Genomic DNA, 13,939 nt, shown 5'->3' with positions numbered 1-13,939 from the left:
GGGACATTATTTCTGATATGAAACTTTCCATTATAATCGATAACAAGCATGTTGATTTCACAAGCAGCAGGTGCAAATCATAGGAGAGTAGTCTCATGAGTGTCACAAGCCCGTGCTTGAACCCCATGAAATACTCTTTCAAATATCACAAAAATGGAGGGTAATACAAAAAATTTAGAAGATGCATCGAATTCATTGTGTTTGGTAAATGAGCTTCTTTTAACTAGTCTACATTCTGAAAAGTTGCTTGAATTGAAGGCCCGGGCTCTTTTATCATTGTGCAAATATGAGGATGTAATACAATTGTGTGAGGAAGGTTTGGGTTCTTTCAACCAGAGTCATAACTGTAGCAGAAGTGGCAGTGAAAACCGCTGAGATAAAATGAAGAGGAATGAATAAGACAAGCAACAGAGTCTCCTATAGAAGCTGCTGAAGGATCAAGTATGAAGACACAATCATAGTGAATGAACTGGAGAAAGAGAAGAGGAGAGTCTCACAGGGAACCTATCAGCAAAAAATCAATGACAACTCAAAATCTTTGAAACTGAAAAGTAATTGTGAAATGAAAGCTAAGCAAAACAAGGAAGGTAATGATACTTCTGAAGGCCTTCACAACGGGATGGACATTGATCAAACAATTTTGTTTCCAGAATCAATTACTGATTGCTGTTTGTGCACATAAGTCCTGAATTAGATTCTTACATGAACAGCAAGTTGACACAATTGCTTGCTGAAAGGGTAGCTGCCGTTAAACTTGGTACTGCCAGATGTTTATAAAGAGTGCAGAAGTCCGTGAGCTTAAAGAACAGGTAGGTAGCTTGAAGAAAGCATTAGCAAGAAAGGAAGCTGAACTAGGGAACACACAGTGTGTGAAGTTATCTCCACTCATGTTTGAGAAGCATAAAACAAAGATAGGAACGAAACCCTTATGTAAAGATTTTAAAACTGGAATGAATATGTTCCATGTAAAAACAGCAAACCCTTGCAGGTGGCTCGAATGGTATTCATTCAACAAGGAGCAGTTTACAAGAAACCCTCAACTTGCAAACTCATGAGCAGCAATGAATATGAACTGTGCTAGATGCTACAGGAAATTTCCATCAGAAAATGCAAGGAAACTACGGTTGCAGCAAGAACATCATTTTTTTTGTAAATGAAGAATGAATATAACAGCTCGTGCTAGAGGAAACAGTAAAAAATTGTGCTTCCAGCTTTAATGCAAATAGTGAAGACTTCCAAACAGCAAATAAATAGCTTCATGTGTTTTCAACAAGAAGACAAAAATCATATATTACCTCTTGCTTCAGGAAATGCGAAAGAAGCATCCATGGCTCCAAACGTTTTTAAAGAATGCAGAAGACATGAAGAGTCCAGAGTCTTCAACGGTATCAAACCAGCAAAGTGTTGCAGCTTAAACAAAGACGTGCCCAGCAAATGCAGAGAAAAAGGATAGAAAAACGCATAGAAGGGCTCTGGTTTTCCTTACAAAACCCTCATTTTCCTCCATGGTGGCTAGAGCTCCTTTTCGCATTTTGCAAAGTATGGAATGAAGGCAATTGATGTGGTTTAGGGTATTCATATGATACCTCTAGAACTTTTTCATTCCCATTGTTTTTTGTAGGGATTTTTCATATTTCCAAGGGTCCTCTTTTTCCATACGTGAGCCTTCTTACATTTACATATAACTTTGCTAGGCTTGAGTCAAAATATCCCAAGTGCCTTCCTTAGTTTCTTTTTTAGGTAAAATGAATATTTATTTTTTATATTTTTTAATATTTATTATAAACTTTATAATTTATAATTCAATAAATATCGACTGGATTAATAATATTAAGTGATTTAACTTATCATTTAATAACATTATTACAATTAATACTTATTGAAATATAAATTATAAATGTCATAATAAATATTATTAATTTAAATATTAAACAATTTATGATTTATTTATCTAATTGATATTAATAAATATTGACTAGATAACTAAATCACAAAATATTTAATATTAATGATAAGAATAAGATATTTATTTTACTTTTAAAATAATTAGAAGGATCTTGGGATATTTTTGCAAAGTTATAACATGAGTCATGTGTTGGTAAGACTTGAAAGCCAAAGAGTTATTGCATTTTGGAGACTTTTGGGAGTCTGCTTGGAAATAATGATTGCATTTATGAGGGGCAATTATGATGATATTATCAGGCCATGTCTTTTGGGCCATTTTGTACACCTTTTGAAGTCTTTCAAAGGCTCAAGTTTGGCCTTAAGGGCTGAATCCGACCCAACATTTATGGCTTTCAAAAATGTAGTTGGATGGAGAGTGCATAAGTACGAGTTGAAGGCTCATTTTGTGTGAGAGGTTCTTCTTTTCTCTGCCTTGCTGTTTTTGTAAGTTTTTCAGACTTCTTGACAGGAGCAGAGACCTCTTGTAACCCGTTATTCAGAGAGATATACAGATTTGCAGCACTTTTGGACAGGAATTTCAGCTTGTTCCTTCTCTTTTTTCTGTGTTTGTGTGTCATGTCGATGCCTTCTATAGGATTGTTTCAGTTTTTTGCAGGTTGAAAGTTGTGTTATTGAGCATTTTTGGATTGTGAGTAATTTATCCGCCTTTTAGAGACTGTTATTTTAGCCTTCTTATCAGTTATTGATGCAAGGATTCTGATTATTGAGTTGTGCAAAGGAGCTTCCTTGTTACTGTTTTTACTATGTGCTGGTTATCTGTTAGATCTTAAAGATACTTTTTCTAGTGCATCACCCTTAGGATTTAGATTTTTATTTTCTGTTATCCTTCTCCCCTTTTTCCTCCATCAAAAAGAATCAGTTTCAGGTAGTGTAGAGTGATTTACCAGATAGGAAGCTGGCCTAGAACCCAGAGATTCATTCCAGCCACAGTGTACCCACAGCCTTGGAATGTTTCCATGTTCCTCCAAAAGGTTAAGTTCTTCTGCAAACTTATCAGGGTGCAATTTTGGTAGATAACAATCATATTCTTTGATACCAAATTGTTAGTGCTCCCATTGTCGATAATCATTTCACAACATTTATCCTCACTTTTGCATTGAGTACGAAACATGCTCTTCCTCTGATCTAACTTTGCATTTATCAGGATTCTCCTAACAACAAGGGATTCTCCCCTCTCTGCATCATTTGAATGGTTAGACTTGGCTTCTTCATCTGCATGTCTCACTCTCGCTTGACCTTTAACTCTCCTATTTGTCCTTCCTTACCGTTGATGACATTCATAGGCTCGATGCCCTTCTTCACCACAATGGAAGCAAGTTCCTCTAAAATTGCCTCTACTTGGTCCTTTTCTAGGCCTTCCTCTTTGGGCTCCATGATTTTGATCACAAGAGTGGTTGAAACCCTCATTCCTTCGATTTCGATGGTACCCACATCTTCAGTTTTCCTCTAGTCCTCATTTCAATTTCCAAAGGACCTACCATCGCCCCTTCCTCCTCAGCCTCACCCTCTTTGCTTTCCTTTAAACCTCTTTTTTAGCTTCTCCTCAACTCTCAAGGAAAACTGGCATGCGTCTTCAATGTTGCTCATTCTAACCAAACTTAGCTCCTCTTGAATATTTGGCCTTAACCCATTAAAGTAACGGGCAACCTTCTCCTTATTAGCTTTTGCATGACCTGTCCTAATTAGGACTTGGTAGAACTCCTCTATATATTCTTGGACATATTTGCTCACCTGCTTTAACCCTTGCATCTTCTTGAACAAATCACGCTCATAATTGATGACAATGAATTGTTTCTTCAATTTTTCTATCATTTGTTCCATCTTGTTATCATCTCCTTGCCTTTTTGATTCCTCTCCAGCTGAATCTCCCGCCACCAAATTCTGGAATGACCCTTCAATTTGGCCTTCACAAACTTGACCCTCTCAAGATCTTCTACATCTTCATACTCAAAGTACTCCATATCATTGATCCAATCAATTAACTCTTCTGGATTAAGGTTTCCAAAAAATGTGGAAACTTCAAGTTTGGGTCTTTTACCAATTTAAGAAATAACCCTCAGAAGCCTAGTAGTCTTCAGATCCCTAACTACTACTTGAACCTCTTCAGCTTGCCCCTCTTCTCCATATTCTTCATCACTTTCGTCTCTTGTCCCAATATCAATCCCTCTTTGCAGTTGTTCCTACAAGGCTTCCACTTACATCTGGAGGGCTCTAAAACCGTCTTTTGTAACACCTTCGACTCTTCCACTAGGGCTCCTTCATGGAGGCATTTTCACACTTATCTCACAACCCATAACCATAGTCCTAGTGCAAACTGCATCATAGTTGGTGATCTATCTACACACTTAGGAACAACCTGGTTCTGATACCATTTGATGAGGTCACAACTTGAGACAGAAATGAACAACAGAAAAGGAAATTGCTATTATTTGAAATAAGAAGTTATTACATGCCTTACAGTCTAAACAGACCAAACTATATGCCCTATGAGCTACAATATTATCAATTTTTTGAGAAAAACCCTTCTTGTGGTACCTTCTCCCAAAACTCCCCCAAAATTGGGTTTCACTACTAGGATGGGCCTTAACTAGCCTTAGGGCCAAGAATGAAATGTACATCATGAAATTTGGTGGTCGGGTGTCAAAATAGAAGATCTAGAATTCAAATTAGAAGTTGGTGCAAAAATAGAAGGTTCTGGAACAATTGGTCCAACTTTCAAGAAGCATAATGTTTGATCTGAGACTTTGATCGACAAACTATTTTCATCGTCAGAAAGCTTTCTAAGTTCTCTACAACGCTATGGACCGAGTTCAGACATCCCTCATTTTTCCGGGGCTGTATGAGGACGTTTAGTGCCTCAAATCTAACTTTGAAGGGTTTTCATGTCTTCAAACAACTTAAAAATGCAATAGCTTTCAAATTGCGAAACACTTCAACCTGATTCTTTTTTCAGAGTGCTTAAAATTTCAATTACCACCTTCCCCTGAGCTCACACCCTCCAAATCTTTACCATTATGGCCTTCCAGTAAAATAACTCAATTTCCTACATTTTCACGTGTGGTTGAAAGGCTGATCCAAGAAAGTAGCAGTGCAAATCTGAGAGTTCAAATCTCTAATTTGCCCAAATGGGTATCCAGAAATGCAAAAAGATCAAACAAAAACTACCATTAAACATATTTTTGGCGATACAGGATTGCCCTAACACCATTGGATGCTCTTGCATCACATTATATACTTCAGAACAGTTGATATCACACTCATGTTAAGGAAATATCAGAAATAGCGACTCATATGCATACTTGACTACTATACTTATATTGATATAATACATTCCTTGGTTCTTGCATATTGATGGACATCCATATAATCTACACAACAATTGAATAAGATTTCTTATCAAATTTTCAAGTCGATCTTATTGTCTAAGGCATTTGTATATAAGGATAATCATTTGTGGCCAGTTAAAGAGTTGAGTACAAGTTATAGATAGAAATAAGTCTCATCTAATTGAAGTTACAAGAAATTAGTCCCAAACCCTAAAAGACTGCATAAGGGGATATCACACCCGAGCATTATTTTTCACTAATAGGTCTGATTTAAAATGTTAACATTATTTTCTGTCTAAATTTTCAGTTGCTTTTAAATTGTTTTGATAGTAGTCTCCTCTTGGTCCTCTTTTCGTCCCTCAATTTTGGGGAAAAAAACATTTTCCCTAAAATTGTGTCTCAATGCCCCTATCCTAGAAACTTAGATGAACATTGCTGAATATTCTATTGTTGCATCCTTCCATTATCCAAGCTGATGAGAGCATCAACAACCTTACAAACATTGGATTTAGAATAGAAGTCCAAGAAAGAAGCTAGTGCTCTTGATCTTGTGGAAAGACCCAATTGATGCCTGTTTTTGCCTTGAACAAGCTGCAGATTGTATAATGCCTATGCATACCAATTTATTGATTTTTCTAGTTCTATCTTCCGATTCCTTATTATTTATTCTTTTGCAGATAATGAGTTACATTAAAAAAATATTGAGTATAGGAGAAAAATTGGTGTTGTTGATCTGCTGCTTGTATGAATCTATTTTGAGATAGAGGTCTATGCAATAAAGTGACCAAGGTATATCTTTGTGGGGAGAATATGGGATGTACAACTCAGTCAGCTCACTAATGATGTGTGAAGTTGCTTTTTGTTGCTTGGTTCACTTTTCAAGTGAAATTCAGGTGTGTGTTAGACCTTGAATATCATGTAATTATAAAGGTCAACAATATAATTAGAAATATTTTTGTGCAATTTTGGCTGTTTGTTGGGTATCTTAATTGTGGATAACAGTTTCTACTTTGAAAAACTTGGATGCAGGAAACAAAATCAAAGTTTCTACCTTTTGTTGTCGAGAAGAATATTGTTGGCTATATCCATCCATCGTAAGGCATCGAATGCTCATACTTCCTTTGCATGACAATACTTTTGTAATTTCACTTGAGACCTTTTTCATTAATGTTTCTATAAAAGATCATTTACTTCATTTGTATCTTTCATTTTTAATTCCCTAATAAGTTGTAGATCATTTAACCATTTGTTTGATCACTTGGATTAAACATTTGTATAATTTTAGAGTATTACTAAGATCTTTCTAGATGAGATACTTGAGTATTTTTGTGTAATTTTTTCAACAAAGTACTAGAGGTATAAAATGAAGTCTTTATTGCTTAAATATAAAAATGGAATAAAAGGCAATACATATGGAATATCAAACTGTTTTTTTCTTTCTATTCCACACAAAGATCAATTGAATTTTTTATTGTTGGGGATGGTAACAATTCTTACAATGGAGCTTGAACTGAGTTAGATGGAGTTATTCGAAGTAATGTATATATTATTGCATGTATTTTGGTATTTGACATTCGTTAGAATAACAAACAAATAAATTATCAAAGCAATTTTAAGATTCATAAGGAGTCAAATATGTGATATTGCTAATTGTGTAGTTTTTTAGTCAAACTTATTGATCCATGCTTCATGAGGGTGGTTCACAAGAACCCATCTCTCATGAGAATGAATGGAAAACTTAGCACTCCTTGCATCTAGGTGAGACTTTCCGTGGAGGCGACCTTGTGAATAAGCACACTTGAGCTGGATTAGTACTAGAAAGGCAAACTCTTACGAAATCCTAGTGCTAAGTGTTACATTCATTCTCATGAGAGATTGGTTGTTGTAAATCACTATTCATGAAACATGGGTCAATGAGTTTGACTTAAAAACTACACAGTTGAATCCTAATGACAATTTGACTTGCTATGGAAAATATCTCCTACTTATTAGTAGACTGGAATATAACAATTCATTGTTAATCTTCCAAAGGGTTGTGTAATTGTAAATGTGTGAGAGAGTGACATGGGTTTGAATGCGCACATTGGAATGAGACAATCTATAATCACGAGGATGGGCATGGTGATTGCTGAGTATTGAAATATGGACGAGTGTAAACCCTAGAGTATTGAAAATGAGAATACATGTTTTCTTAAAATAAATGGGGCACATTAGTGTGTGACACAAGTTCAACCCCTTTTCTCTAAATGCAATCCATAGGCTTAAGGCTTTAGGATTGTTAATTTTATAGGCTTTATAAGAAATAGGAATTTCAAATTTTTATCACTGTTTTCTATGTGCTGATTCTGTATGATATTTTCTACCGTAACTTATAATAGCACTTATTGATTTTTGTGTGTTTCAAGTTACTCTCTCAATGAATATGTATATGATATTAAGAGGCACATCTCCTGTAGAGACATGTCTCTTGGCAATAGTTTAACTCACATTAGTTATTGCTTTAACATGTATCACAAATGATATTTGCTCAATGTATTGTCATGATTATAATAAATGATAATAATATATATATATATATATATATATATATATATAATATAATATATATATCTACTAGTGTTACACGGGGACTCGCACCCCCTCCCAAACCTTGGAGTACCCGTCCTCGAGACGTTCTCGCACCGGGTACTCATGTACCTAAGTACCCCCACCTCCGCCATTTTGCAACCATGTTGCCGCTAGTATGGGGACTTGGATTTCTATTTGACTTTTGTTTTTTGAATGTTACTATTGAGTATGTAATGTTATTACGTTGAATGCTCAATGGTTCTAGTTCATGTTGCAATTTGGCAATTTTCAAGTATTTTAATTTGGTATGTTCTACTGAAACATCATTTCATAACAAGCATTTCAAGTTCTATATGTATACTATACAACACTCCTCCCTGCCCTGTCCTCCCCTTGCCACCGTCCCCTGGCCGTCCCAAAAATGAGGCCCATTTTCCCCCCGTCCCGGAAACTCGTTTGGAACTCTCGATGTCCTAACGTACCCCAGTACTGGGGTAACACTAATATTTACAAATTTTATATATATATATATAATATTTCTCATATATATAATATACATATATAGATAATTTATATATAGATAGATAGATATATATCTACTTGATAATTTATTATCAATAATAATAGTGAAGGATAGATAAATGTATAAGGTGGATAGACCATTCAACATTTGATTACATTGATTGGAATCATCCGATCGAAGCTACAATCATTAACACTCCCTCTTGGTTAGGGAGGATGATTTGTATCTAAATAAACAACGTAGTCTACTACCTGTTACCTCACGGTAACATTAGAAGTATGGTACACCCAAGACTATCAAGCATATGATATTCACCATACTCATCTTTTCTTGGTATGTGCACTGACATCACATCTATGATGTCTACTGGAGAAGATATTTGATCAGGGTGTCTCCACTGATACTGTCTCATAGTATCCACCATGTCATATCTCAATAATATAACTTACAATAGTATGAACACTACTTAGTTACATAAGAGGTATGTACTATCATGATCTCCATAGAGATCATCCATATGACATCCATCATGATAGCAAGTTAAAGTATTGTTAAGATCGTCACCTTACAATAGCAACCCCATAAACTTTACAGAAAGATCATCACCTCTCAAGAAGTTTTCACAAAATCATGTAATAACTCACATGATGTCTATTGTGAACCATATTAGAGGGTGGATCCACCATGAATATACCCAAAAGGTAGAACAAGGGTTTTCACCTCAAACTTCTTTTTTCATAGAGAAGGATGCATTAAGGTACATCTTAGGTAATTACTAATTTTCAAGCTCCCTCTTAGTAAAGGGGTCCGATCCATAACTCTAAGCTTGTATTCAGAAATGTACAAACTTTATTTTGGCAGAAGGATCGGGGAATATATCGGTTGTTAGATCTTCAGTGATAATGTATTTTGAATGAATAATATTCAAGTATCCTTCTATGGTTTAGGCATTCACATAAAGGCCTTTTAGCTTAGAGACACGAGACTTCATCTTATGAATCATAGTCCTCTGACAGCTACAATTTCTAGATCACTAGAGAATCCACCTTGACATGATCTCCTTTGAATAAATATGATCAAGATCCTCAAAAAAAAATGAAGCATATCCTCTATTTGCTCCCTCTATCATGGAAGTATACCTTGATTCATAGTAACATGAGTTAATATACTAAATTAAGGATTTATCCTTAAGTTTGTCAACACTAGACATTCGAGATAATACGGTTCCCTTTTGAAGCTTCAAGTACTTGCATCAACCTCTTGACCACTTCGTCCAAGGTTTCCTCTAATGAAATGTTAGGGTCCCTCTTGTTATAGAAGGATACTCATAATCCGAATCATAGAAGATATCTTACTCCAATAGCCTCACCTTATCTAACATGATCATCATATGACTAAGTATTCCTAAATCCAAAATCCAAAATATTTTGGTAGCATGCTTAATGTAACATTCTTCTTTTGCTGCAAAAATATCCCCACCAACAAAGGAAAAGATCAAGGCAAATAGTTCTTATTGTACACACAGGAATACAAACAAGAGAGAGACTACAATGAGCAAATAAATGTAATACTCAAAGAAATAAAATACGTATCTTATTATTTTGGAGTAAATGTACATCAACATCCTTGATGCAAGTTGCTCCAATGAAGGTCTTGTGATTGAAAATCGACAAAAATGTTGTTCCAGGACTGTATTCACGAAGCAATAGACCTTCTATATGCATTGAATAAAAAATCCTTCCATATGAGCATTTGTTAAGCAATTTGAGTACATCGGTTGTGCTCCCTTCTATCATTACAAGGGTTTCTAAAGCTCTTTGTTTAAGAAGCAAACACACTCTCAAATTGTTTGAGAAACATCTTCCCTTTGAATGTAACTCTTCATAAGCGATAAGAGTAATCCTTCCAAGCGGTATTCTTTATAGCAAACTGAATAGCCTTTAATCATAATCTTTGTCTATATGATTATATTCACCAGAGTACATAGTCTTCCAACTATATTACTTAAATAATCATGAATTCTCTTGAGACCACTATAAACTCTTCTAAAGATAGGATGAGCTACAAATCAATGATCTCTATTTTGTGAACTAACAAGAGTTGAGATAGGATTTGTTGAAAGCTAAAATCTTATAACTGTACACATGGGTCGATCAAGAGGAAATGACAAAAGCTGTTTATGCCGAGGATATCAAACCAGAAGATGATCCTTTAGGAAGGATATTCATTGAACTCCAATATTTCAAAATGTATTCTCTATAATTACAATACATAAATAGTGAGCTCTTCTACTTTGTAGGGTCTTTGTAACAACTACACCAATTTGTCAACACAAAAACATTACCAAGGTGCAAATATAAAATACATTGGCCAACTTCAATTATGCCCGCCCTTGATTTTAGATTGATAGCACAAAACATTGAAGGATCAATAGGGCCCATTAAATAAGGATTCAAATCAAGTCCTCTCAAGCACATGAAATATATCATGCCATCTCATTTTGACAATGGTTGTAGTTCAAACATAACAAAGAATTTCCAATAAGATCCATTATGCTAGTAGATTGATTGATTCTCTTCGAACTCTTGCAATGATGGTGGTCACAACTATCTTCAATCTCACCACCATTTTGTAAAGTGCTTCGTGTTTATGTTGATCCTTTCAAAATATCTCTTCTTAGCAGTGCATTTAACACACTAATTGTCATTTTCCTTTACAAGGAATGGAGTCTCTAAATCTTTATATCTTCTATATTTCCTTTGGTATATATTAGACATCTGATACACCCATTCACACCCACAACTTTCAAATATACAAGGATATAAATAAGTGTAAATTGCTTCAACTAAATTTGGTTGCAATTCTTGGTTCTTTAACCAATCCAACCAAATGATAGGTGGCGGGAAGCAAACATTCGCAACTTCTATGCTTTGATGAATACCGAGATGATTATGAAAGTGGTGGTCTTACTTGCAACTACAACATATGACAAGAAGGTTCCCATTATATATATATAAATTGCAAAGACTATGGAATTTGGATTCTCACTAGTCACACCCTATTGTTATTGATGCTATGCAATGCATCCAACAAGAATCACAGGCCTAGGATGTGCTTTGTGGGAGCATTTGGGCCCATCTAGAAAGCACCCGCAGCCAAAAGGCCTTTTAGACACCAATCTTAGCATGTATTCAATTGATGATGATGAGAATGTGGATTGTTTTGGGAATCCTTATGATTTTGAATGACTGAATTTGATTAGTGAATCTTGAGTCTTCAGTCTTGATTGATTAACATTGAATCATGAACTAAGTTTTGATTTTGTAATTCAAATTGCATTGGAATCTTGAGCTTGAGTAATTTTAAATTTACTAATTAGTTATTTTAATTTGTATATTTGTCACTTTGTGTTAATGAAGTTTACAGTTGAATTATCAATGGTGAAGCATCATGCTATGGAATGGTTTATTTTTCTATATTTCTTGCATTTCTTTGCATACATAAATTATAGTGTGTGTGTATTAAAAAATATATTTATATATATGGACCAAAAAACCAAAACTCAAAATCAGCAAGGTCTACTCAAATCGTGAATCGCCTATGAATCAACTACGAATCGACAAAGTGAAAAAAACCCTTGAAATTTAAAGATTTTAATGATTTAAAACTTATCTCATGCACCCTTTATTGAATATAACTTAACACACTATAACATCATTAGATAGAAGCTAACATACATAAACAAGAAACATAAATGATAAATCCATCACATACGTAAAATGTAAATTGTAGCTCAAGTAAATAGAAATTGATAATATGATTTATGATATATCTAATCTAATGAAATGTTTTAAGTGTTGCATATGTTTGAAAGAGGTTAAGGAGGATCTAATTAATCTTCTAAGAATGTTGGAGTTCATGGTATGTTTAGTCAAGGAAGGTATGCTCAAAGTTATTTGCAACTATATATTTGATGTGTTTACAAAACACCAATATCTGCTAATTGAACAATAAAACATTTAAACACTCATAACTCATAACTGAGATGCAAACAAAAAAAAGAAACCGACAGAAAAAAAAGTTTTTTTTTTTGTTTTTTGCCGAGTCATGAGGCACATAACTCGGCGATTTAGGCAAAAATTGCCCAAAATTGCCTAAATTGGTGATTCAAGCGATTTATGCCTAAAAAATCATCGAGGCGATTCAACAAGTTAGGATAAATCAGGAGGGTCAAATCGAATCTCCAAATTGCTTGAATCAGAAGAAATCGCGACACTTCACGTTACTCTGATATGGACGCACCCAAATCATCCAAAATCCCCCCAATTTTTTTTGCGAATCTGCGCATCAGCATCAGAACCCCGCACCCGCATCAGCATCAGAACCAGCATTGGTAACTTAGAACCTAACACATATCATGTCATCATAGAACCCACGATACCACATTCCTATGCCACATTCTGTTAAACATTCAACTCGCAACTCCCTTTGCATCTCCTTAATTTGTCTTGAGAAATTTAATCAACCAGTTTGATGCCTTTGATGTTATGGTAACAAAGATTCAAATTTGACCGTATTGGTTCACTCTTGTGCACGTAGCATCTTTGTGGAAGGTAGATGGCACTTGACGTGCTGAATAACTCGTGGTTGTTTTTACTTGAAACCTTCTTGAGTTGTCATGTTGTATTCAAGGCTCATGGGCCAGGTTGTGAAATTTAGCCTACTTCAACAATCAGACACACTTGGCTTTGGAGACTTTTCAGAATATCCGCATTGTGCATATTTCACAAGCATGGGATTTAGCGAGACTCCACACCTTTGGAATTGTTATTCAAAATAGTTTTAAAGCCACTTGGGTATTTCCTCATTTAGCGTGAACCATGTCATCACAACACCTACAAGATTACAATCCTTATGCAGCATTCAGTCAAACAAATCACAAATCCCTTCCATGGCGTTCTCTCAAATAGTTCACTGCTTAGATTCCTCCACCTCGGCATTTCTTTTCAGTGAATTGGGAAGTGAATTACGCCATCCTCTTTGAAATTGTTTTAGCGCAGTCAAAAATCCTTATTCTGTTATCGATAGAGATGAAATGTGATGTAATTTGAATTAATCAAACTGACAAATCTTGTAATACATGCCCTCCAAAACATATTAATTTTGTTTTCAAACCTTAATATCATTGACACAGGCAGAGGAGAGGCTTTTCCGGCTGCAATTTCTACTGCAGTTGGTCAATAAAAGGTAAGCTCTTGCAGGTCAGACAAAATGGACCCTTATGATCACTAGACCCTGAAATATTTCTAGGACTTTATAGGCCTGGTAGGGAACTTGCTCTAATATCATGTTAATTTTAATAGGCTTTTATAGGAAATAGGAATTTCAAAATTTAATCATTGTTCTCTATGTGCTGATTCTATATGATATGTTGCTGCTGTAGCTTGTAATAACACGTATTGATTTCTTTGTGTTTCAAGTTACTCTCAATGAATATGTATATGTCTCCCGTAGAGACATGTCTCTTATTAATAGGTTAACTCACATTAGTTATTGC

The 13,939-nt window shown here is 35.0% G+C and overlaps 1 protein-coding gene across 2 annotated transcripts in view; it reads left to right on the top strand.

Annotated features, from left to right (window-relative positions):
* Window positions 1-13,939, top strand: part of LOC149576299 (nudix hydrolase 20, chloroplastic-like) — a 167,925-nt gene that overhangs the window by 54,890 nt on the left and 99,096 nt on the right. For both annotated transcript variants that reach the window (XM_089816751.1, XM_089816748.1), the window contains exon 2: window positions 6,321-6,385. In XM_089816751.1, coding sequence (XP_089672877.1) covers window positions 6,321-6,385 — 65 coding nt within the window. The remainder of the gene's footprint in view (window positions 1-6,320; window positions 6,386-13,939) is intronic.

This window comes from Cupressus sempervirens, chromosome 1 (genome assembly GCF_028749045.1).
Source record: "Cupressus sempervirens isolate cs-2001-9-10 chromosome 1, ASM2874904v1, whole genome shotgun sequence".
In the NCBI taxonomy this organism is placed as follows: Eukaryota; Viridiplantae; Streptophyta; class Pinopsida; order Cupressales; family Cupressaceae; genus Cupressus; species Cupressus sempervirens.
This window is presented reverse-complemented; position numbering and strand designations above follow the sequence as displayed.